The 23,447-nt window shown below is 53.6% G+C and overlaps 7 protein-coding genes across 7 annotated transcripts; 3 read left to right on the forward strand and 4 right to left on the reverse strand.

Moving 5' to 3' along the window:
- Positions 1 to 2,512: 2,512 nt before the first annotated feature.
- On the forward strand, positions 2,513 to 3,307 carry PG998_000695 (uncharacterized protein; the record flags this gene model as incomplete). The annotated part of the gene is made up of 1 exon (XM_066867513.1): positions 2,513 to 3,307. The coding sequence occupies one exon, from the start codon at positions 2,513 to 2,515 to the stop codon at positions 3,305 to 3,307; it is 795 nt and encodes a 264-aa protein (XP_066735928.1).
- A 3,092-nt stretch (positions 3,308 to 6,399) lies between these two features.
- On the reverse strand, positions 6,400 to 9,025 carry PG998_000696 (uncharacterized protein; the record flags this gene model as incomplete). The annotated part of the gene is given in 4 exon segments (XM_066867514.1): positions 6,400 to 6,723; positions 6,735 to 6,973; positions 7,011 to 8,425; positions 8,487 to 9,025. 4 exon segments carry the CDS (start codon positions 9,023 to 9,025, stop codon positions 6,400 to 6,402), a joined length of 2,517 nt encoding a protein of 838 aa, XP_066735929.1.
- A 415-nt stretch (positions 9,026 to 9,440) lies between these two features.
- On the forward strand, positions 9,441 to 10,282 carry PG998_000697 (uncharacterized protein; the record flags this gene model as incomplete). The annotated part of the gene is made up of 3 exons (XM_066867515.1): positions 9,441 to 9,689; positions 9,888 to 10,135; positions 10,210 to 10,282. The coding sequence occupies 3 exons, from the start codon at positions 9,441 to 9,443 to the stop codon at positions 10,280 to 10,282; spliced, it is 570 nt and encodes a 189-aa protein (XP_066735930.1).
- Positions 10,283 to 10,653: 371 nt separating this feature from the next.
- Positions 10,654 to 11,416, reverse strand: PG998_000698 (40S ribosomal protein uS15; the record flags this gene model as incomplete). Its single annotated transcript, XM_066867516.1, has 4 exons — positions 10,654 to 10,827; positions 10,893 to 10,939; positions 11,079 to 11,111; positions 11,215 to 11,416. The coding sequence occupies 4 exons, from the start codon at positions 11,414 to 11,416 to the stop codon at positions 10,654 to 10,656; spliced, it is 456 nt and encodes a 151-aa protein (XP_066735931.1).
- An 889-nt stretch (positions 11,417 to 12,305) lies between these two features.
- On the reverse strand, positions 12,306 to 13,043 carry PG998_000699 (uncharacterized protein; the record flags this gene model as incomplete). Its single annotated transcript, XM_066867517.1, has 1 exon — positions 12,306 to 13,043. One exon carries the CDS (start codon positions 13,041 to 13,043, stop codon positions 12,306 to 12,308), a length of 738 nt encoding a protein of 245 aa, XP_066735932.1.
- A 401-nt stretch (positions 13,044 to 13,444) lies between these two features.
- PG998_000700 (U2 snRNP auxilliary factor) lies at positions 13,445 to 15,735 on the reverse strand (the record flags this gene model as incomplete). The annotated part of the gene is made up of 7 exons (XM_066867518.1): positions 13,445 to 13,550; positions 13,703 to 13,725; positions 13,787 to 13,998; positions 14,055 to 14,316; positions 14,376 to 14,732; positions 14,825 to 15,624; positions 15,708 to 15,735. The coding sequence occupies 7 exons, from the start codon at positions 15,733 to 15,735 to the stop codon at positions 13,445 to 13,447; spliced, it is 1,788 nt and encodes a 595-aa protein (XP_066735933.1).
- Positions 15,736 to 16,436: 701 nt separating this feature from the next.
- PG998_000701 (8-oxoguanine DNA-glycosylase) lies at positions 16,437 to 17,548 on the forward strand (the record flags this gene model as incomplete). The annotated part of the gene is made up of 2 exons (XM_066867519.1): positions 16,437 to 16,724; positions 16,793 to 17,548. The coding sequence occupies 2 exons, from the start codon at positions 16,437 to 16,439 to the stop codon at positions 17,546 to 17,548; spliced, it is 1,044 nt and encodes a 347-aa protein (XP_066735934.1).
- Positions 17,549 to 23,447: the final 5,899 nt, after the last annotated feature.

Below are 23,447 nucleotides of genomic sequence, written 5' to 3' on the forward strand. Positions count from 1 at the left end.
GACGGCAGCAGATGGCGCTTAAGATGCCGAGTGGGTGGCAAGGAAGCAAAGGGGATTGGAACGGAGCAAGGGGGGCTTGCTTGGTTGCATGCAACCAACGCGCAAGGCAGGATTCTCGAAGTCTTCTCCGACGTGGCAGGAAAGTCGGTCAATGGGTTGAGTGAGTGGCAGCTGCAGCTTTGTTCGCAGGCAGGATCCTCCTGGATCGATTCAGATGGGGTCTCGAGCCCGGCCGGCGCTCCCAAGATCCATCGAGTTGGCGTCCGGGGAGCCGCGCAGCTGTTGGCGCTGAGCATCGGACGTGGGAGGCGGCGGGTGTTTGTTTGGCGGAGCAGTCATGGCCAGCACCCAGGCAATTGTAACAAGGCTCGCTGACCAACGGGAGCGAGAAACGGCGCCGCCCCAAGACCGAAAGACACGATCTCTTGTGTCAAGTGGCGCGCGCTCTTTGCCTGGGAGGAAAACGGGGCCAGGCTCCGGAAATTGGCCCGCACCTGCACCTAATAATAAGAAATATACTAGCAGAGAGGAAGCCGGCCAGCCTCTCTTTGACGGTTCTGTAGACCAATTGCAAACGAAGCAAAACGGCACCCCTTCCTTTCTATTCTGGAGCCGAGCCGCGCGCTGACTGAAGCACTTGCGAATCCGGGGATCGATTTGGATCAGACTGAGAGCCAAAGCCGACGACAAGTTGCATAAATGGCCGTTGGTCCCGCTGTCTGTGAGAACGAGAGCATAAGTCCATCCCATCATCAGACGAGCTGCCTCACTCTCGTGCCAACTTTGCCTGCCTTGTGTTGAGTCAGATCGCACTCGCCCAGCCCATTGAGCCAATCACATCGCACCACCGCCTCCCGTCCAACCTTGGGCAGTCCTCCCAACCTGGCCCATCCCTGGCATCATCTTGTCTCTGCGGCTGAGCCCTCGGCATCGCACCATAGATCTTCTTCAGCTGGTCGGCTCCTTGCTAGTCAAGGGCAGCAGGCAGTAGGACAGACAAGAGTTCTCTGCGTCGACTTGTCAGCGCCAACGTTGTGTAACGTGCCTACACAACAGTCGCAGGTAAGCCAGAGACTTATTATTCACGAGCTCCGGCTCGCAGCCAATAGCGAAGGATGGTGGACATTGTGCTAAGAATAGCGGTAGCGCCCTTCGTTGCCCCCTTGGTGGAGTGCGGGAACGCCAACGAATCAGACGGCGGAATCTGCCTTTTCTGGGTGGTGTCTAGTGCATCGGTTCACCAGTCCGAATACAGGGACTGCTGGCCACCCTGCTACCCTGTCGGTACCTCCGTCTCCAATTTACAGGCAGGCGCTTCCCCCCAAACCACTGCAAAACACACCCTGCAATCCACCAATCCCCTGGAAGCAGTGGTGCTCGACAGGGAACCTGGGCCAGCATCCTCCAGCCAATCACCGTCTCCCCTGCGCCCTTCGAGAGTCGCCCGGCTTCTCTGCCTCTTCTTCCCACTTCCCATTTCTATATCCCATCCTGCAAATCCTCGAGGCTTGCCTTGGACCGATTCAATCTATTACATTACTCTAATTACTCTAATAGCCGCTGGCACTGCGCACGAGGTAAGTCCAAGGTATTCTGCCTTTTCCCCCTCCCCCCAATCTGCATGCACGCTAAAGCATAGTCTCAGCACACATCCCTCGGTCCAGTCATCCCTCGTTCTTTGTCGACACCCAGGCTGCTGTTTGTAGCGAAACCAGCCTACTTCTTACCTTGCTGTAGTCTCCTGTAGTGCTGCCGCCTTCACTGCCCAATCACCGTCGCCCTGCCCACACACTCTCTCTACGGGCCCCTCATCGTGGTTTCCTACGGCTCTTCCTACTTATCCACGTATTCCAGACCGGGTCCGCTCTACTGCAAGCAGGCGGGAACTGCCCTCTTGGTGCGTCGATATACCAAGTCGGATCGTGGGCAGTACACGTTGTACCCTGGTCACCACGACTAAGCTGAGCCAAGTTGGGTCCTCCTCGACCAGGCTTGCTGCTTGCCTTCGGCCCTCGCCCTGGCTCCTAGCCTTACAATCCCGGAAGGTCACCACCCCCCAATACCTGGGCGCATTCGTCACATCGACGGGTTAGCTGTGGCCCTTCCCGTTTGGCGCCCTCGTCTCAGCGTCTGCTAGTAGCCCCAGCTAGCACACGCGCCCCTCCCTCAACCCCGGCGCCAGAAGGCCAAGCACTTCGGGCCCTCCCAAGGCACAACACAACCGCCTACTGCACCACCTGCAGTCACCGCGACGAAATCACATATTATAACTCCAGAGACTCCTCTTCCCGACTTCCACGCTACTCCCTCTTCTCACAACTGCCGACACAAGTTTCCCTCCCCCCACGGTCACTTTGTCAGTGCAGCTTGTTGGCGTCCCTCCTTGGCTACCCGTCCCTCGCCTACTTCCGAGTCATTTGCTTGACTTGATCTCTGTGGGTAAACGCAACCTGTTACATCATATACATTTAATTTTTTATTTTTTATACTCTTGGCCAATATTACCGCCAATATGCCGTCCGCCAAACCTAAGCTCGCGCAGTTGAAGACGCCCGTCACGGCAACATTCCCATCAGAACTATCCGCTCTGTCTGCCAGGACGCCAGTATCAGCAGTCCCCGATTTCATCAAGGAGGAGTATGCCAAGACTCCCATCAGTCCGCCCATGGCCTACATGGACTTTCTCAAGGCTATGTCCATCCCTTCTCCTGTGATCCCCGAGAAAAGGCCCGGCAGCTCCAGCGAAGAGGACGACGAGGTAGACGACGCAGGGGTTGTGGACTCTGTGCCTTCGACGGCCAGTAGCGAGCAGACAGACTGCTCGTGCAAGTGCGGCAACCACGAATCTGCAGCCAGCAGCCCGTATCCAACCCACCCCATGTCAGCCCCGCCAACCGGTGCTACGTCTTTCCCTAGCTTGCTTGTTCCTCCGTCACCGGCGCTATCAACTCTGGAGTCACCCATGAGCGCAACAACACGATCGCCTTTCAGTGCGCGCTCCGTCAGGTCGCCGTTCGACTGGGAGGCAGCGCTCAAGTCACGATATGCGCAGGACTCCAAGGCCACAAAGCCCTCGTCAACCAGCGGAAGGAGCGTACGACATATCAGAGAGGTCGTCACTAGGACGGTCACTTATACGCCGAGGATGAGCCCGGCACCCAAAGGAAAGAGGAGGAGGACAGACTGCCCCAAGTCTTTGGCAACATCGCAGGCCATCACCCGAGCCCAAGCAGCGGCAGCTGGGACAACAGTCAAGTCATCAGCACCGTCACCACCACTTCTGGGCGCAAGGGCGAACTCGGCGTAGTCACGCACTCAACAATACTATGACACTGCCCATCACACAAGCCCCAGAGAATCTCGGCTCCTCCACTCCGAATACAACCAAAGTCTTCTTCCCCACTGGGGAATCTCTTTCTTTGTCTATAGTCCGCCAACAAACCGCCTCTATTCCGAGGACGCCTACAAAACACACCCCGGCCCATCCACTTTATGCGGGCAACTCACCACCATCGTCATTGAGCAAAGAGCTATACGGAAACAAGATAACGGCTTGTTTGATTTTCTGCTGTTTCTGCTGTTCGGGATACAGTGACACTTGGCACTCTCGCCTGCTACGTCTGACACGAGACACGAACCCTGTATTTGCCTGAATTTGGGAGGGCTCTTGATTATCATTTCATGGCGTTGCTGGCGGCGTCGCCCTGACTCTTGCTTGAAAAAGTACTGCCTAAGACTCTTCACACCCCCTGCCTTACCTTTATACACACACGCGACGTTGGTTTTCTGTGTGCATTTTCAAGCACACGGGGACAGCCGGAAACGATGATACCAAATGGAGTTCGGTACTGGGAACTGGATGGACGACAGTCAGGCGAAGAAGGGACAGGTACTGGCGGAAGGCGTTACTTGACTGGTTTCTCGATGCGTTCCAGCTTAGAGGAACGCATCGATCACTACGATACAATCCGGGAGGATATCTGCTACGAAATGTTTTTATGTCTTACGCTGTTTTTTATTATCTTGGATGGGAAAGCGTGCTCTTTTGGTGGTGTCCCGGTGCGGACTATTTGGTGTGCTCTTCATCTAGCATCACATTGCGCAGCAATAGCCACACCCTCTACCTACTTACTCTACATACCTTACACACAAAGCATCACTATTCTCAATGGCTACTGGACATGATTACCAGCCCTGCAACTTACTTGCTGTTTATTTCCGCCCGCCCCTTTGGCGGTCTGGTTCGTGATTCCACTCTTTTGGTTTGTTTATTTGTTTATCTGTATTACACTATGTAACGCGGCCTATAAGCCGACCATGCGGCATACATAGACGCATACATACTTTCTGCTTGTCTGTTTGTTGTGGATGAGCGGTCGGCCTTGTTGGCCGCCGCGGCCCAGCCGGCCTGCTAATACCATTGGGCATGTTGGGCAGGTATTATTTTCAGTTCCCACGCGAGAGTAAGGGATGGAGAGGAGGAGGGAGAGGAAAAAGCTGGGAACGAAATCTGCTCCTCCCCCTCAAAACCGCACCTTGCAGCAAGGTTCTTGCCTGTTCCCGGCTGGAGATCATCAATTGGGCAAAATACATGCATGCATGCTGCTGCTTCCAAGGGAGGGGGGTAAAGGAGAACCAGGGGGGTAACCCACTTTCTTACCTTGACAGACAATGACTAAAAAGGCCGGTGGTAGGTTATGTATATGTATGTAACAGTCGTCACAAAGCCGGCCGTGACAGGACACACAGACAAGCCAGCCACAGCATCATGCAAAGAGCGAAGCAGTTGCATACGAACGTATATTTCTTCTTGCTCTTTCTTTTCTCGCTCTCTCATCACAGTCCGTGTTGCAGCGGCGGTTATATACAATGAACACCGATCTATTAATTATTGTTTGGGTGGCGCGTGTATGAGAGGGGGGAAGAAGAAAAAAAAGAAAGAAAGATGGTATAGCAGCCCCTCCATGCACTTCATCAATCTTCGATCCCCTATGTTGCCCTTACCCGGCAGTCCACCACCAACTTCGGTAAAGGCCTGGTTGTATGTAGGTAGGTGGCGTCCCAACCCGCCCAGCCTACCGATGAAGATGGATACGCACATACGCTGTCAGCAGCGCGGACGGCCGGCCTTAATTTGCTTGTTTTTCCCTCACGAATTTTCCCCCTTGGGATGCATCATTGGTCTGTCAAAAGTAGGGACCTAGTCGAAAAGACGTCCCGAGATCCTGGGACTTGCATGGGACTTGAAGCCGACAAGGGTTCGTTTTTTTACCAGGATCCCGCTAAGCGCCTTTCCATCTGGGGCACTGACAGCCAACCAACTGCAATGGGGATCCAAGTGTTTTGCATACATCCACTCCCACCGCGCTCGCCCATTGGCTGTCTCGCGGCGCAGTTAAGCGCCCGCGACCTTTGGGGTGTAAGGCACACACACACAGAGAGAGACCGCACATGAACATACACCACAGAACGTGCGCAAAACAGGCATCCCCCATCACCCGATTGATGGTGGTGGTAGCAGCAGCACCCAGCCAGCCAGCAGAACTGAACTGTTGACGAGGGGCCGTGCCGTGCAGTTGCAGGGTGCGCTAGCAGCATGATAGCACCGGTATTGGCCCAAATTTCGAGCTCACCGCCGCCGGCCGCAAAGCAGCGGTCGACCGCGGAAGGCCGCCGTAGATGTGGCCATCCACGGGAGACCCAGCATCGATGGATGGCTGGTAGACATAAGATATGTCACATCTTATCTATGTATGGTTTTGGTTGCCCCCATCTACCATGGGCGGCTTTGTCCAGAATGCGGTTTGTGCAAGCCGCGTCGCCGGCTCACTTGGCCACCGCAAGTCATGAGAGACCCGAACATAGGCGGACCCCGGCTATTCAGTCGAGGGATAGCCATGCCTGTAGCGTGGCTTGAATCATGGTGTAACCATCAAACAAGGCTTTCAAGATTGGCAAATTATTCTCCGAACGAGCCCATCCCGATTTGGAAGGCGTACAGACTGCTTCCGAACGCCCTGGTAGTTGAAACAAGTTGCCCGAATTGAAACGCGGACACCCTGCATCGTCGGCGCTTCGACCATGTACACTCTGCTGAGGAGGGCTGAGCCCCGGAAATTATTCACTCGTCAGAACTGTCAAGTCGGTATGGAAGCAGCACTACCAGTTCCCTGGCAATGCCTGTCGAGCGTCTCAGACGGCCATGCCAGATGAGGAAGCTGGCTAAAGCATCACGCATAAACACTCGCTCGTGCACGTGTGACCCTGGTCCTTTTTCCCTGGTCCATGATTTCTTCGGCGCTGTACCACTATATCCTTGCCCATTTTCACGCCAAGGCTTGTAGACTTACAGTAGTCACAGTTTGAGCCGGCCAACCAGTCGCTCGAAACACGCTTTGCTCAGATCTCTCGGATCTCTTTAGCCATGGCGTTGGTGAGTGCCACCTTCATGCCCGCTCCTGTTAAGACGTGGATCCATAGCCGTTGAGTGTCACTCAGCCGGTCGTTGGCACTCTTCACCTCGGCAAACATGACTTCTTTTTGAGGTGTGGTCCTCCAAAGAATTAGGTCGGGGATGCCGCCTCCTCTCTGCCCATACTCTTGAGCCATGACTTTGCAGATCGTAGCGAGGGCTGCGCCATCGAAGCAAGTGACCAGCTCCAAGAGGTCCGGCAGTTCGTAATCCCAGTTCAGGCCCACCACGCAGGTCCTGCGCTCCTCTCTCTCGTGTCAACTTCCTCGACCAACTGTGCCGCCTGCCCATTCGCTATCTCAACTAGCCTGTGATTGATTTCAGATGCTCGTGTTGGGTAGAACGAGTCCGTATGCAAATCTAGGGGGCATGTCTGATACGCTGTCTGGAAGACGTTGGGGACGTAGAGGAAGAGAATGTCGAAGAACAGGTAGGCAAACAATGTGCGCACGATGCCCCCCCTCTGCATGGTAACCTTTCCATCCCTGGTCGCGGTACCAACTGAGACACATGGCTTCGACACTGCACTCCCCCCCACCCTCCGCTTCGTCCACCCAGATCGTCTTGGTGCTTGCTGCGCGGCCTTTCTTTCCTACGACGTCATCCTTCTTGATTTGGATACCCTCCATAAAGTGCTCCTCGGGCTTCTTTAGGCGAACATGGCCAAAGTCGTGCTGCAGGCGTTTGGGGATCTTCAACCGTTTTTCTAGCTTGAGCAACCGTTTCTGCAGGTCGTAGTGGTACTTGAGATGACAATCGGGATCCTCTAAAGCCATCTCGCAAGTTGATGCTGCAATCTGCCTCCAATGTTTCTTCTGTTTCTCTTCGTTCGTGGAAGCAGGATCTTGATCCAATGCAAACATGTAGTGCTCCTCCAATAAGGCTTTTCGTTGATACCATGACCCCCGTCTCGCTGGATGGAAGAGCCTTTGTTCAAGTAATTCGGCTAAGAGTGAGTGTTCCCTGAGGTGCTCCTTCTGTCGGCCGAGCACGTAAGCGGCTTTGTGGACAATGCGGGTGTAAGGGTGAACAGGCGAGAAGCGTCGTAAGTATATACCTTCGCCTGATTCATACACTCGATTTTCCTTCTCCTGCTCTTGCGCAAGTAAAAGCCTCCATCGGGGGTAGATCTTCTCGAAAATGTCCAGGATCTTGAGAAAGCCATCCTTCCCCGTAGGCCCGTTAAACTCAAGTACACTGTCTACAGTGAACTCTGTTCTCATTGCTGTCTCAAACTCTAGAAGATGATTTCTTGAGATGAATATGTTGGTAGATCTACTGACGATGTACCGAGGAAAGTTCCGTCGCGCAATCTTTGCAAGAATAATGGCAGTGAGAGACTTCTCAGTCCACAACGTGGAGCGGTAGAACACCAAGTGAACTCTTTCAAAGAGTTTGAAAACAGGGAGGTGCAGTCTGATGCAAGGCCCTGTAATGGCCAAAATCTTGTCCAGGAAATGCTGGTTTCTGTTGGAATTAGCGGAGTTGCCAGGCCCAGGCGAATCAAGCTCCGGGGTCCCGTTCTCAGGAGAATCGACAGATTCATGTGTACTAGAGCGCCGGATACCTAGAGACATTAATCCAGCTTGCCGGTTGCTCATTCTACATATCGATTTCGCGATATCAGATTTGTTCTTGCCTTGGACCTTGGCATCTTTAGCAAGACTCTTCAACTCGTCCAGACTCAACAGAGACACAGCTTCTTCTATCGTGTTGATGGAGTCGTCAGAAGTATCGGCAAACTCAAACACGTCTGCCAGTCTGTATTCCTCATCCACAAAGTGGGTCAATGAGTCTTCGCGTTCCGGTTGAGGCTGTGAGCCTGCCGCTGGGAGGTCACGAGACCGCTGCAGTTCTTGAACAGCACGTTCGGTGTCCGCTATGTCGTCATGGTAGCTTAGACGACCTATACGGTGCCAGGTAGCCGTCTTTCTCAGGAACAGGCGAACATACCTAGAGTTAGAGGGTAAGCATATATATACATCGAAGAAAAGGGGTCGTCGAGCGCACGTACAGATACTGGGCTTCATAGCTCAAGTTGGCCCAGCTGTCGAACAAGGTTCTTTCGTTTTCATCAAACAGATGGGACTCATCATCCAAGACGGTGCTTAGGGCCAGGTTGAAGGCGTCAACGTACAAGGAGCTCTTCCCCTTGACCCATTCTCTTTTGACGAATCTCGAAGTGCTGTCATCAGGCTTATCTCCTTGCGAAGCCCTGAATGTCTCGTACTCCTCGATAGCATCCTGGTCAAGCTTGATATCTGGAAGTGAGCTCTCGATGGCCGTTGGTCGACTCGACTCTAGCTCTAGCTCGGAGTGGGGGTTGCCATCGTATACCGAATCTGTGGTGTCTTCTTTCCGGATTGCAGGGGTTGGCTTGAACGGGGCTTTGGCGAGAGGGTCTTCATCCGATTCCCCGTCCGTGTCTGACACCTCCCGCTTCGCCCGCTTAGCCGGTCTCTCAGGCTCTGCCTCGGTTGGCTGGTCTGAAACTGCAGGACGCAGTTGTCCTTGTGAGTCAGGTCTCGGCTTCCTTGTCACGAACTTATCCATCACTGAAGTGAATGAAGTAGATGACTTGGGCGAACATCATCTTCTTTCTCGCAGTTGGCTAGCTCCAGGAAGAAACGGGATCTGTAGGCAGGCACGATAAAGGTGGCCAAAGACGATGATAGCTTGCCTGGCTAACAACGCGTTGGTCAAGGCGGGCACTCAATGACGCTACTTAAAGTGGACACGAGACCAACACCAGATCCCGTGCTTTTTCTTCAAATGCAGTACGTACCCGCCCCAGCTGCCAGCCAGTCTGGAGCCTAAGCTCTGTCACTGGCAGCCTGTTCGCTCGTTTCGCCGCCGGAAGCTTCAAGCCGAGACGCAATACTCTATCGCGACGCGACGCTGATCCCTAGCCCGCCATTCGCCTTTCTCCCCCACGCATGATTGTTTGATACCAATAACGACTATAACAATGGCTGAGGAGAATCGTCGCATCTCGACGACCCCGATCCCGGTGCCAATGCCCTTCGGGGCAGCTGCGGCGCCGACACCCAGCCCGCTCAGTCAGACAACCCCGATCGCTTCATCGACGCCGGCCGAAGCACCGTCCACCTCAGCAGTAGCAGCGCAAACGGCTCCAGTGACTACGGCGGAACCCATTGTCGACGGTATCAATAAGGACGTTGCCATGATAGACGTCCCTACCACTGAGCAAGCTCCCGTATGAGGTCCTTCCCATTGCCCATTGTTCGAGCTTTTTCATTGTCCCCATCCCTCCAACTCCCACCTATAACCAATATGTACGGCCCCAGCCTTGGATTCAAAGTGGTTTCCTGAGGCCTCAAAATATGCATGCGCATGCGCAATTGGAGAGAAACATCCAAGAAGCTAACCGCGATCATTACTTCCTCCAAATCAGTCACCTGCTCCGGTCACAATCCCTACAACAAGCGGTGCCAGTCCAGCACCCCCTGCACGTACCGGCACGCCGCTGCGCACGAATGGTCAGCAACAAGAGTCAAGCTCACGAGCAACATCGCAACATCCCGATACAGGTTTCACAATGCCCGCCGAAGCGCCTCCTCACGGCGCCCCAGTGCGACAATATCTAAACTCCAAAGTGACGGGTGCTCTGCTGGAGGGAATGAAGCAAATCGCGAAAGAACAGTGAGTGTACCGCAGGCTTCTTGCCAGCGTCATGCGCGCCGTCTTTTTCTCGCATGCTAACAGTCCATCACTAGACCCAAGGATCCCCTCAGAGTACTAGGAGAGTTTCTGTTGCAGCGCTCCAAGGAAGTCGAGCAGTCAACCTAGCGATCGTGATGTAGTATTTGTCTAGACAGGGGCTTGCATTAAAACAGGCGTTCAGGTTTACAGAGGGGGATGAGATGAATGGGATGGCAATATTACAGGATGCCTGATGGCTTAGAATCACGAAGTCGTTCTTGATTTAGCGTTCAATGATACCACTGCATTGGGTTGTTGATAATCAAATTTCGTGTGTCCTCATGAGATTTCATTACATCTCTTTTCGTAGAGAACCAGGCTATCTTTCCCAGGCCATCTTTCAAGAAGAATAGCCGAACCGGTGTTTGTTCATGCTACAGAAAGCAGGTGATTTCCCTTTCCGAAACTCCATGACCAAGCAACTAATGCAGATTCATTTCCTTCCTACCAGAGTTCGCTTATGCGACCAGGGTGCTGGCGGTGGCGGACTCGTACTTCCAGGTAGGGGGCAGAACACCGACGGTCTTGTAGTAACGGGCGAGACGGTGGATACGCGACTCGATGAGAATGAGACGGAACTTGGAGTCCTTGTCCTTGCGGTTGCGCTCGAGATGCTTGCGGACAGCGACGGCCTGCGGGTTCGTGTTAGTAGAAGCCGCAGAGGGGGAGCTAGCCGAGGCGGCTAAGGCAACTTTACCTTCTTGATCAACATGTACAGATCCTCGGGCATCTCAGGTGCGAGGCCTGTCATTTGAATCACTCTGTCAGCCTTGACCATACAGAGGCATAATATGACCACCCATCATCGTCTCGAGGACGTGTTGGAGGTTTTATATAGCTAGAGGGGTTGCTTGAAAATGTTTCAAAGGGGTTCATCCCGTACCTTGGGACTTGAGGATTCGCAGAATCTTGTTACCTATTTCCAATTGTTAGCATTCTGGTTCTTGGCGATGCTGGCAGAGTCTCCCCAGTGTCGGGTGACCGCCTATTCTTCTGCGGCTTCATTTTCGGCTACATACCAGTGACGATGCGGACCTGGGCAATGCCGTGGGAGTCACGCAGGACAACACCGATCTGAGAGGGGGTGGCACCACGCTTGGCGAGGCGGCAGATCTGCTCAACAACCTGCTCGGGAGTGGTCTTCAACCATGCCGGGGCAGTGCGCGAGTAGGGGGTAGCAGACGAGCTGATACCCTTTCCCTTGGAGTGAAGACGACCCATTTTGACGGTATTGGAGCAGAACGCAACTGTCGATCGAGAAATCTGTCGGTGGTTGAGATGGAGGGGTTGTCGTCGGTGGTTCGTTTGGTCGCGGGAAAATTGCAAAAGAAGAGCTGGACGATTTCGTGAGTGCAATTGCGCTTACCCACCCAACTTTGGATTTTTGGTGGTACCTAGCCCAAATGTGCGGAAAATTCACATTTCGTGGGCCCCACTGCCAGTTGGCCTGAGCTCGGCATCTTATCGCTTCCCCCAATCAATAATCAATCAAGCATTCCAAGGGCCGAGTATTTTCCGCTCATCAGCTTTTCTCAGTGCTCCGCCTTACCATACTGTCGATTTTCTTCGCCATCTCCAAGCCGTGTTCCTCCTTGGCTCTCCTACCTACCTTCTCTCCAATGTGAGAAAATGTCGGAAAGGTCTAGCCGGCGTCCATGCCAATCGAATGAATCTCCTATCTGCTAGGATTTGTGACGAGATTCGCATCGTCTGCGCGTAGAGCGTAGGGCCTGGAGCGGCTTGTTTGATCAATGATATGGTGAGCTTCCTATTTTCCTCTTCTACCCTCCTCGAATGATGACAATACCCATACATACTTTTTCTGGTACCTCTTATTTTAGATCTCGGGACTTGTCTCGGGGTCAATGCATTCAATTAAACACTTCTGACTCGAGTTGATTCCTGTTATTTCGGCATTGATTTAAGTCATCAACACGAGCTAACATGCAAAAGATTACAGAATCACTTCACCAACATACACATATATTGCGACTAAAGCGTAGCCGTGTCTACACCCAGCTGCCTACTAACCAATCCTTATGACCATGGCTCACGGGTGCAGTAGCCAGGATTCACGCGTCAAGGTAAAACGCGACGTGTTAGTTACGCCTCACTGCACCCGTGGCCAAAACCCTTCCTCGAGGACCAATATCTCTTTCCATGCATCCATAGCAATCTGATCAACGTCGCTGGGCGTGGCCTCTGGTGCGTAGGCATCGAGGCACTCCTGGATCTGGTCCACGAAAGCTCCAAACTGGTCGCCGGCCCAGTTGGGAATGAACTTGTTCCTCAGCGCTCCCCCGTCGAGGGCGGTGCAACCGGCGACCTGTTCCTTCGCAAACGTCCACGCGTCCAAGTAGACTTTCTCCAAGGCCCAGAGCATGATGAGACCCTGTAGAAGTGATCTGCCCTTTCCTGCCTCGGCCGTATATGAGTCGAATAGATCGATGCATGCCTTTGTGACCTGGTTCGCCTCGAACTCCTGCCCTCCCTCCATGGCGGCTAAGTCGAGCTCGTATTCCATCGCGGTCGTCTCAAAGAACTGCAGCTCGGTGGTGACGCCGCTCAGAGCTGTCTGCAGCATCAGGAGGATGCGGAACGAAGTCGTGCGCCCTGCCTCGGTCGCCGAACTTAGGGGCAGCTGAACGCGCGAAATAAGCCCGCCAATGAAGCGGCAGTATGCCTGGGCGTACAGCCTGTCCTGCGAAAGCCATTGCGACAGCGCGTCTTTGGGCAGTCGGCCCTGGCCCGCGAGCTCCAAGAAGCGACACTGCGTAGCTTTCCTGTACAGCTCGGCCGTGTCGGGGTGGTGCAGGAGGTGCGCCGTGATGCTCTTGTGGCTGGACATGATAAATTAGACGGTATGTGGTACAAGCAATATGTATACGGTGTTGATGTCGACCAAATCAGAAGGGGATCACAGACAGCTAGTCCTACGTATGCTCGAGAGCCTGCCCGCTGGATACCTTGCGGGGTGCGACATACGGCAGCGCTTCTCGCTTCCCGGCTGCCTTGTCCAATTAACAAGAACACATGTTGTGTCACTTGGGAGTTAGAACTGCATAAGCCTGCGTTAGTCTCGGTCCGATGCGGCAGGGTCGTCTCCTCGTGCATGAACTTTGCGTAGAGTCGTTGCATATTTCAAGAGCGTTATCTGATCTATCACTGTCTGTTGGGCACTATGAGAGATTATAGAAACCTCCCGTATGGCTTTTTATGATAGGCAGGGGATGAAAAAGGGGCAAGAGTTCAATCTACAAGCCCAGCACCACCAGGAACGACAGAGACAATGAAGTGACCACGCTGCCATGTGAACGCAAATTTAGTTTCGGTTACCATCGGCGTATGGTCCGGCCTTGCGAAAATACAAGTTACAATTACACGCAAAGCCTAAACGCTCTCTCCGATGCCACCGAGTCGCTTCTTCCGGCTTCGTTCTCTCTGCTATGGCCTTGTGCCCCATCAAATGCGCCTAGAGAAAGGAAAGTACTTCGGGTTCCCTCTTACCAAGCTCCGACCTCAAAGTTTTCCTATCGATTTGTCAGTTTCTATGTGATAACGAGATATGAAAAAAGGAGTAAGGTAACGTACCTCGGGGAAGAAAGTTGTGACGACGGTTCTGTCAGCGAACTTGCGGCCAGCAAGTTCCTGCAAAGCCTTCTTGCACGACTCTGTGGTGTCGTATTGGACGAAGATCTTGCCCACGCCGGCAGACTGCCTACTGCCGCCGCTGGGTCGAGGAATCTTCAGCGCAATGATGTTTCCAAACTTGCCGCACTCGTCCCGGACATCTTCGCAGATTTCTGATAGCAAAACGTTAGTACTAGAACCACTAAGGGTCCAGATCGGAGTGAATTACCTTCGTAGTCATCGTTGTCCATCAACTCCTCGGCCGTCACCATGTTGAGGAGTTGCAACACCCTGCTCTCATCGGGGTTGGTGGCAGTGGTGCCCGCAAGCATGGACATAGCATTGACGCCCATCTCCACTCCGGAGACTTGCGTGATACCAATGCTGGCCTTGCGAACCTTGAGGCTCTTGTCTCCAATACCCATGCCGTTCAGGCCCTGAACAGCGATCTCTGTTACGCTAGGGTCAAGATACTCGCAGAAAGCAACGCCCTATGAGTTATAATTGTTAGCAATGCGAGGGGGAAACATGGGCATGGGGTTGAACTTACCCGAGGCTCGTCGGTACCTTGGTCCTTAACCAAGGTGAACGCCTTGAGTTCGCCAAAAGCCACCAAAAGCTCCCTGACTTGTTCTTCTGAGAGGTAAGGAGGGAGGTTGGCGACGCTGATTTTGTTCGGGGTGTCTATTACGATATTCGACACCACACCGGGCTCGTAGCCAGGATCATCGACCACAGCAGGTACGATGTAGTCTTTGGGTCGGGAAATCTGCAGCCCAGTTGTGGCAGCAGCACCATTCGCCGCAGCATCATCAGCCTCCATGGAAATACCATCAAACGCAAGTGCGACTGTTGCTTCCGATGGGTTTCTGAACTCCAGCAGAGCAAAAGTACCGTCCTTGGAAAGCTGGCACATAACACAGGGGTCGGTGCTCTCGACAACGTTCAAACCGTTCAGTTGTAGGTTGAAGAAAGATGTGATGCTCTCTTCGGTAGAACCCGGGGGATGTTGTAGGCCAGTAAGCGCTTGGACTGTCGACTATTGGTAGGCTTGAGTGTCGCGCTGTTGACGGCGCCGCCGGGTTGGTTCATGAAAGCCTGCAGCTTGGAGGGATCCATGGGTTGTTGCCTGGGGGCACCCGGCAGTGGGAACATGCCAGACAGCTTTGCCTGCTCGGCTGTGACATTTTCGTAACCAGGGGGCTTGATGTCCCACTGGGTCATGCGACGCTTGCGCTCAAGGACCGGCACAATGTTGGTGAGATCCGGAGTGGGCTCGCGTTTCTTCGGCGGAGGGGTTGCGCTGCGACCGCGTCGGTTTTGCGCAAATAGATCCTCATCTCGGTCTCGGCCACCTCGGTCCCTGTCGCCCCGTCGGTCACCTCGTCGGTCGTCGAAAAGGTCTCGGTCACGTCGCGGAGGCCGGCCATCATCGCGACGATCTCTCCTTCCGCCACGGTCACCGCCACGGTCGCCGCCGCGCTCACCACCGCGCTCGCCACGGTCGCGGTCCCATTCTCTTTCCCTGCGGTCGCCACGGTCGCGGTCCCTGCCGCCGCGGTCGCCGCCGCCGCCGCCGCCGCCACCACCAGGCCCGCCCGATCCTCCGTAGCGGTCTTCGCGCTCACGGTCTCTGTGGCTACGGCTCGATGCGTAGGAGTCTACATCTCCTTCGCGGCCCTCGCGATGCGAGCGTCTGGGTGACCTGGATCGCCTTCTGTCCCTTCTATCGCCGCGGTCGCCGCGGTCGCGCCGGTCATCGCGGGAGGAGTATTCGCGGGACGAGCCATGTCGGCCATCTAGAAAACGCGCGCAAGAAGATTAGCCCGACGTGACACGAGACACCTTGGACCAGGATGGGTAATCAGGGAATTGGACATACCTCGGGAAGAGTAGGCGTCGCCGTTCATTGTGACGCGTCACCAAGTTGCTGGCCAATGTGTGATTATGTTGGAGATCCGGAGACAGACAGAGATGTGCAATGATGATGGAAACTGGATCTCACGCTCCCGACATTTACAACAGTGTGGATTGACCTGGAATCAGAATCGTGAGGCTGGACAGGTTCTGGAAAAAATGAGGTGGAGAGCTATGCAGCTGGTGCTTGCCGCCCATTGGCCAGGCCGAGGCGCCTTTCCCGATCCGGCTAGACGGCGCGTCTGAGGCCCACTTTCCGCTTCTCAGGGACGAACTGAGGCTCCCGAGGCGGAACTGAAGCCATGATCGACTGGTGACTGGCCTCTCAGATCTGTTTCCTTGTCAACAGATCAATCACAACCTGTCGTCTCTGTTCTTCTTCTCCTTTGCGTCCTTTCTTTCTGATCCCTCCTGCTCAGTCAAGCAACCAGATGCGGAGCTTGATGGCTATAGGAAGCGTCTCAGAGTGGCGGAAGCTGCCCCTGAGCTTGACAGAGCTGTGTATTGACACCACGTTACGGTGTGGCCAGTCGTTTCGATGGCAAAAAGTCGAGGATGAGTGGTGAGCATACACACCTTGAATCCAATGCCGTACATAGGTAATTAAAGCTAAACCCCGTGTCAGGCACCTCGCCATTCACGGACGTATTCTATCTTTAAAGCAAGATTCCGATCACTTGCACTATAAGGCAACATGGCCTGCATCTGCTGTCAGTCTGCCTGCCTCCTCCAGGGCGGAGGGGGGGGCTCTACGAAACAACCCGTTCGCGATGATGATGACACAGAGCAACTGCTCAGGCACTACTTCAGCCTTAAGCACAATGCCACGGAATTGTATGAGTTATGGTCCCAAAACGACCTGAACTTCAAGAAAAAAGCGCCCCAATTCACTGGAATCCGCATCATGAGCCAGGATGCCTGGGAGTGCCTGATAGGCTTCATTTGCAGTAGCAACAACAACATCTCGAGGATTTCTCAGATGGTAGGTCTGCCTCGGTCTAAGATACTCGGGTATAAAATATCAAAGTCACATCTACTGATAATCACCAGGTGCACAAGCTTTGCAAGTACTACGGCCCTCTCATAGGTCACATCGGGGAGCAGCCTTTCCATGATTTTCCCGGGCCACAAGCCCTGATGGGCAAAGGGGTCGAGGCGCATCTGCGGGAGCTTGGATTCGGCTACCGGGCCAGGTATATCGCAGAGACGGCGCGCCTCGTGTCCGAGGAGAAACCCCGGGGCTGGCTGGAAAGCCTGACCAACCCCGAGAATCCCGGCTTCGACGCGGAGGAAGATCCCGAGCTCGGCCGTGCGACCTACAAGGAAGCTCACGAGCAGCTGCTGACGCTCTCGGGCGTGGGGCCCAAGGTGGCCGACTGTGTCTGTCTCATGGGGCTGGGCTGGGGCGAGGCCGTGCCCGTGGACACCCACGTTTGGCAGATTGCGCAGCGCGACTACAAGTTCGGCAAGGTCAAAACCAAGACCTTCTCCAAGGCCATGTACGATTCGGTCGGCGACCACTTCCGCAAGATATGGGGAGATCAAGCCGGCTGGGCGCAGTCTGTCCTGTTCACCGCGAACCTGAAATCGTTCTCGGGTCGCAGTACCACCAAGGACGAGGTGGACGAGGTGAAAGTCAAGATCGAAGATACTGTTCTGGAGGCGCCGGACGTCTTGAAGACACCAACTTCGAGGACTTCGAGGAAGAGGCAGGTCGCTGCTCTTGAAACAGTGAAGGCAGAGGAGGTTGACACCACCAGTGGTACCATCACCCGAAGCAAGAGGAGGCGATTGCTATCAGCCTGATCGCCAGATCTCTTTGGTAATATTTCCTTATCCAAGGCCGATCTTTGTAGTGGCATACGGTTGTTCTGTTGCAGGCGTGTTGGCCATTTGGTTCTCACTCACATGCCCGATTAGCCAGCGGCACGGTTCACGCAGTATCATACACCATGTCTTCTGGCGTATCTCAGACGTATGTAACCGTAAAATGGAAAGCGTAGTAGAGTAGACTTACAGGAGTCCTCCTTCTTTATCTTTTCTGTATTATTAGATTTGTATCGGTGGGATAGACGCTGTCCCCCATTTCTAGAGCCACTATCAGGGGGTCATGTGTCAATATATAATTCATCAAAATAGTGTATCGTTACACTCTGAAGGACTCTGTTTAGAACACCTGCCACACAAGAGGGGAAAGCTTCTCAAGTTATGGAGTCTTATTGCACACTACAACTACTAGTTAATGGACGATTTGTATATGGCTTTTACCCATGCTTGCTGCATCCACGATCCGTGCGGTCATTCGTCCCTGGCCCCGATACATGGCTCGGCTTGAGTTCGAGAGATTGGCTATACCCTGGAGGTCGTACATGATACCGAAGCCGCTATGTTTTTTGCACAAAGTAAACTAGCAGCTGTATCCAGTGCCATACGATGAGTCTCTTACTCTGCTGCAGCGCTATACGTACCAAGTTCAATGAGCATATCACAATTACAGGGTGACTTGTTTGTAGAAGAGCAATGGCTTGATTAACCATCAGCAAAATCCCAGCCTGTTAGCTGCGGTGCTGCTCATTCTTCCGATAGTTGTTATAAATACTACGACCGTCGCGTATTGCTTGATTAGAAGAATTCATATCCTGCTTCAACTTAGTTTTCTGCACATCGCTACTGTACTCATCAGCTTGGACCGATCTCGCCGCTGTGTTCGGCTTTGATATCCATGGACATATTTACTCCTGCATTCGGCGCATGGTCTGGTACTGGCTCGTTACTACTGTGCCTCGAGTTAGCAAGTTAAGTCGCATGATAATTGCGACACCATGGCACGCGAAAAGCACAAGGTGGTTTGTCCGGGTGAGGTGGCGACGGGGCTCTGCCGCGATATTGAACCGTCGGTCCATGTGCACGCTCGCTCATCATACGCAGATTTCTTGACCAGCGCAAGCAGCCCAGCCATCGTGTACCGACTGAAGCCAGAAGACTCAAAAGAGCACCTATGGGAGCGCTTGATGGCCAAAGCCCCACGGTGTGCAACACGGCACACGAGGATAGGCTGCCAGTGCCAATCATCGTGACATTGGAAGCTTCTTTGTTTATGCATGAGCCTTTCGTCCCTGACTCATGCAATTTGATGCCCAACGAGAAACCATCAACTGCTCAGTACCATTAGTGGAGAGCGACGACCGCATGCATATGACTGTGATACGCACGATTTGTTCTCGCCACATGCTTGATTCAAGCGAACCAGCCAATATCATCGAGTCGATGATGAGGGAGCTGGCCCCTGAACTTGGATCGGATGCGCAGCTAGGCACGCCTCGCAATCCACAGCTGGTAGTTGAGACTTATGTGTCGCAAACCGGTTTTGTCAGCACCTCAGTTACTGCCCAGCAGCAAGATATTGAAAGCCCAGCCCCCATACCACAGTGACAAGCCCAACTACAACATAGTGAGTGGATATCACACCTCGGTATCCATCGTTGGGTGTTGCAAGTGGCCGTGTGCGGCATATCACCCAAGAATCGATGGGGAATTCGAGGACAACAAATATCGAAAGCCTGACGGCCGGTACCTGTGGCGCGAGGAAGGCCAATCATTATATACTGGATACTACGCGAAGCATCCAGCGACAGGCGTTATGTGAGGGGAATGGAGGAGGGCCTTCGTAATTTCTTGACCGAACCAGGCCCTTCTTTGCATATTGGGTTGCCAACGTTCGCTGGCGTAACGAAGGGGGGGGCTCTGGGTTATCTTACCGCTACCCCCTCGATATCCGGGGGAAAATCGGGACCGTTTCGGGAACTGTCCCGAACCGGAGGACATGGCGTTATTAGAACGAGTCCGCAGTGATAAGCCAGTTCCCTCGTGTCGGAGCGCAAATAGGGGGTGGGCTTGGGGCATGTTATTGTGGGAGTGCCACGCCAGCCCTCTGATAGCCACAGCAGCATACTTACCGACCCGTAACAGGTCCTCGATGGTCTTTTGGACGTCTCACATACGTGATAACAGTCGCCAGTTGAGCTGTCAAGATGTCCCGATATGATTGAGGATATTGTTGGATCCGGTTCCCTGCAGTGGGCACACGATGGAGGATTGGGCAATCACGAGAACTTCTGTATACCCACTTTGAGCCAACAAGGTAGTCAGCCTACCTTAGAGTTGACTTATCGAATAGTGATGGGTTTCTAGGAAGCCAATGTGCATATGCCAGGTTTTTCCCGGCCTGCTTTGCTCTTGATGCTTACTGGTCCTTGGCGGGCCACGAGGGGATCTTCGAGTCCACACCCAGGGGGATTGAGCACACACAAACAGTCGTCTTTGATCAGATGAGATCGTTCGATGATGCCCGGGAAAGCCCATGACAGAAAATGTGGAAAGGCTCCGGGTTTGCCCAAAAGGGGGGCCATCATGAGGGTATCGAGCAAGCCCCCTCTCTCCTTCTTCCTTCCTCCGGTGGCCCGCCGTGAAGTATAGGGGTCACTGACCCGCAGCAGTTCCTCTTCCTTCCTTCCTCAACGACCCAACCCGTCCATTCCCAAAGAGAATATTGTTTTGCTAACCTGCCTACTTGATACCCGATAGTCATCTATCCTGGCCCCCGCCCGCCTCGCCCCTGGTGAACCACAAGCTCTAAAGTGGCACCGACCTCACCGTAGCACGTGTAGTACTGACTGCTCGCACCCAAGTTGTATATGCTGATATGGTAGACTCAATTCCCCATGGATCCTTTCCAGAGAGCGTGTAGCCGCTCGACCAGGGCCGGTGGACCGTACCTGGCTCGGAATTGGTTATATGACATACATGCAGCCAAGACTCGGGCAGGTTGCTTGCTTGGGAGCCATTCTAATACTTTTGGTGGAAACAACAATATCAAGGCACAGTGATTACTAGAGTGCAGGCGAAGACGCAATCTGCTCAACTAGGACAAGATATCGCTTCGACGAATGAATCAAAAACAACGATCAAAACGAGTCATTTGCAAAGGACGCACACAAGATGGAGACGACCAAAGAAGCGGGCTCCAATAATTAACCTCCATATGACCTGTCACGCCAAAAGGGGCTAAACTCGGCTTCACGGAGTGCCGGGGCTTCTGTTTTCTTACGGGGGCCCGACTAGTTTGTTAGTATGCGCACGTATGCGAGTTCTTCTCATCTCTCGCCATAGGAACGGGGCCAAGACTAGGACTGGTGGCTACGTTGGACGGTGGGGGAGAAAGCGTCAGTCACCAAGGCAAACGTCCTAGTGCTGCCGAGGAAGGCTTGGTAGGGTTGGCGTAGTCGACTAATCTCAATAGCTTCACCATGAAGGCTGGGCGGAGAAAAGGAAAAAAAGACATGAACCTCCAGGGGAACGAAGGAGGAGGGCCCGTTCTACTATTGCCGCAGCAAGCCACCGAAGAAAATTGACAGACCCTATACTGCAGCAGGCCAGCGACAACAACTTTTGTGTGGCCCCTCCATCAAAATCCGGGGAAGCTTAATTGTACTGATTGCCGATAAATGCAGGTCCAGCGAACCAGGCTTGGATATTGTAATAAGAAATTAGTTCATCCGTCTTTCGGTCTCATTGCGGTCAAATACTTGATCGGAAAAGGAAACATTGAGATATAAGATTCCTTTGGCGACAAGCACCCGGTCCGTTGAGACAAAATATGCCGGCAACGACACATCAGCCACCACCTGACTTGGCATTGGTGTTGGAGCAATATCTGACCTCAGAAAATGCTTCAGGATTGCTGCTTGGGAAGACACCGGATGCATTGGATTCCTCTTGCATCCAATAGCTTGTCCGTGCGAATTAAAACGGCCAGGCAAGGCTGCTAGGCAGCACTACCGCCTCCGTACACGACACGTGCAGCTTGTTCTAGTACCGCCGTCCCCGCCGTCGACGTTGTAAAGAGCGGAAAGATGCCGCGCACCGTCGAGGACGCTGCGAGACCGGCGGCGAGGCGACGCTCTAGATATCAGATAGTGAATGTATGTAAGCGTCCGTGTCTGCTTATCTGATCACGAAAACGTGGGTAATAACTGGGTCAATCGAATGCCTAGAGCTGTTAGTATAATTGACTCGTAAGCTGAAGAGTGGAAGCTGATTGTAACATCGCCTACCTGCCTGCGTGGCGACCCAGCAGTGTGTATGCGACTAACAATGCTCCGTATGTATGTACGAAAAGCAGCGGCAAGCGGTACATATCGAGTTTTGGGCGGCCCAGCAATAATCCCTGTGTGCATCTGACACCCAAAGGGAAATGGTCGGCGACCTTGACGTTTAGGCCATGTCGGTATTGGTTTAGCGCTTGATGTGGGATGGATACAAAAGTGCTTATTGCTTCTTTTGTGTTTTCGTCATGCCAAGCAGAGCGGTACAGCACAAAGTGGTTAGTGGTTAGTAAGATGGTTAGTAAGGGTGAGAAAGGTGGTAGGGGAGGGCAGAGCTTTTGTGATCCCAGCAACGATCCCGGGTGGCCTGGTGGCCTCTTGCGGTTTCCAGTCGGGATGCCAGTCGGGATGCCAGCCAGGTGGTTTGGCTGTTTGAGCAAGCACGCCCTGGCTGTCTAGGGAGTCGTCGTCGCTACAGGCAGCGCCAGCTGCCGGCATTCTTTGGGGTTGCGCCTCGCGGCTCTTCCTCGCTCTAATTTCCATACCCCATGAAAGAACAATCTCTCCAAAATATCGAGGCTGCCAGGCGAGCCAGGCTACAGAAACATTCCTCAGTCCGTGCCGACAGTGGGCTTCAACGCCAAGAGCTCACCTAGCAGCAGCCGAGTGGAACTAGGAGCCAGGAAGGAGCCAGGAAGGAGCCAGGGAGGAGCCAGGGAGCAGCTGGCGCTAACAACGCCATTGCTCAGTGGGCTGCTGTTTAAGGATGTGATCGGCGCCAACTCCACCGGCAACGGTCCGGAATCTGATATCCTGCCCCAGGGGGGCCCGGCTCCTTTGGGGAATGCCAGTTGAATGTGAAACGCACCCCAGCGCCTTGGCTTTTCCCTAAGCTGCTCTGAGTGGACGGACAGGGAGATGACACTCCTGAAGCGGGTGTACATCAGCTCCTACTGAATTTTTTTCCCTGCATGTGGTCAGTTGATAGACCCTCATATCTTCTATGACTTCTAGAAGATAACGTGATGTGCACATGGGGGGCCCTTGGGGGAGGCCCGAGAATCGCTATCTCCGTCGGCGATGCGATACATACATCAACATGTAGGTACGTATGTATATGTACGTTCAAATTGCATTGCGTGTCGGTGCTCTCTCTACCAAGTTGCATGTCAATCTACCAATCAGATGTGCCGCGCGGTCTGCTGCAGTTTCGGGCGGGGGTAGCCAGGGGCTCTGTATTTGCCGGACGATGGCTCAATGATCGCCTTTGACATCGCTCGGGAATCTCGACTGAGACAGCCCGGCCTCCCGGGGGTGGTGGCTGCACTTGGACAAGATATCATACAGCAGGTAGGGCATGCATGCATGTAATGTCCTGATGGTGCTACTGCTGTAGGTGCGGCAGCCATCACTATCACACCAGAAGCAGCCTTGCATGATATCAATATTGTCGCGATTACCGGGCGTGACTTGAGCAAGGATGTGGAATCACAACCACGAGTTTTCATTTCTCGTTACCTATACAAACCTCTTTTCTTATCGTCAAGAGTCCAGCTCCAGTTGCTGCTTTCAAGCTGCGCGGACAGGCGGGGCAGGGACGC

The sequence above is a fragment of the Apiospora kogelbergensis genome (assembly GCF_038363985.1).
Source record: "Apiospora kogelbergensis strain CBS 113332 chromosome Unknown utg000001l_segment0_segment0, whole genome shotgun sequence".
NCBI lineage: Eukaryota > Fungi > Ascomycota > Sordariomycetes > Amphisphaeriales > Apiosporaceae > Apiospora > Apiospora kogelbergensis.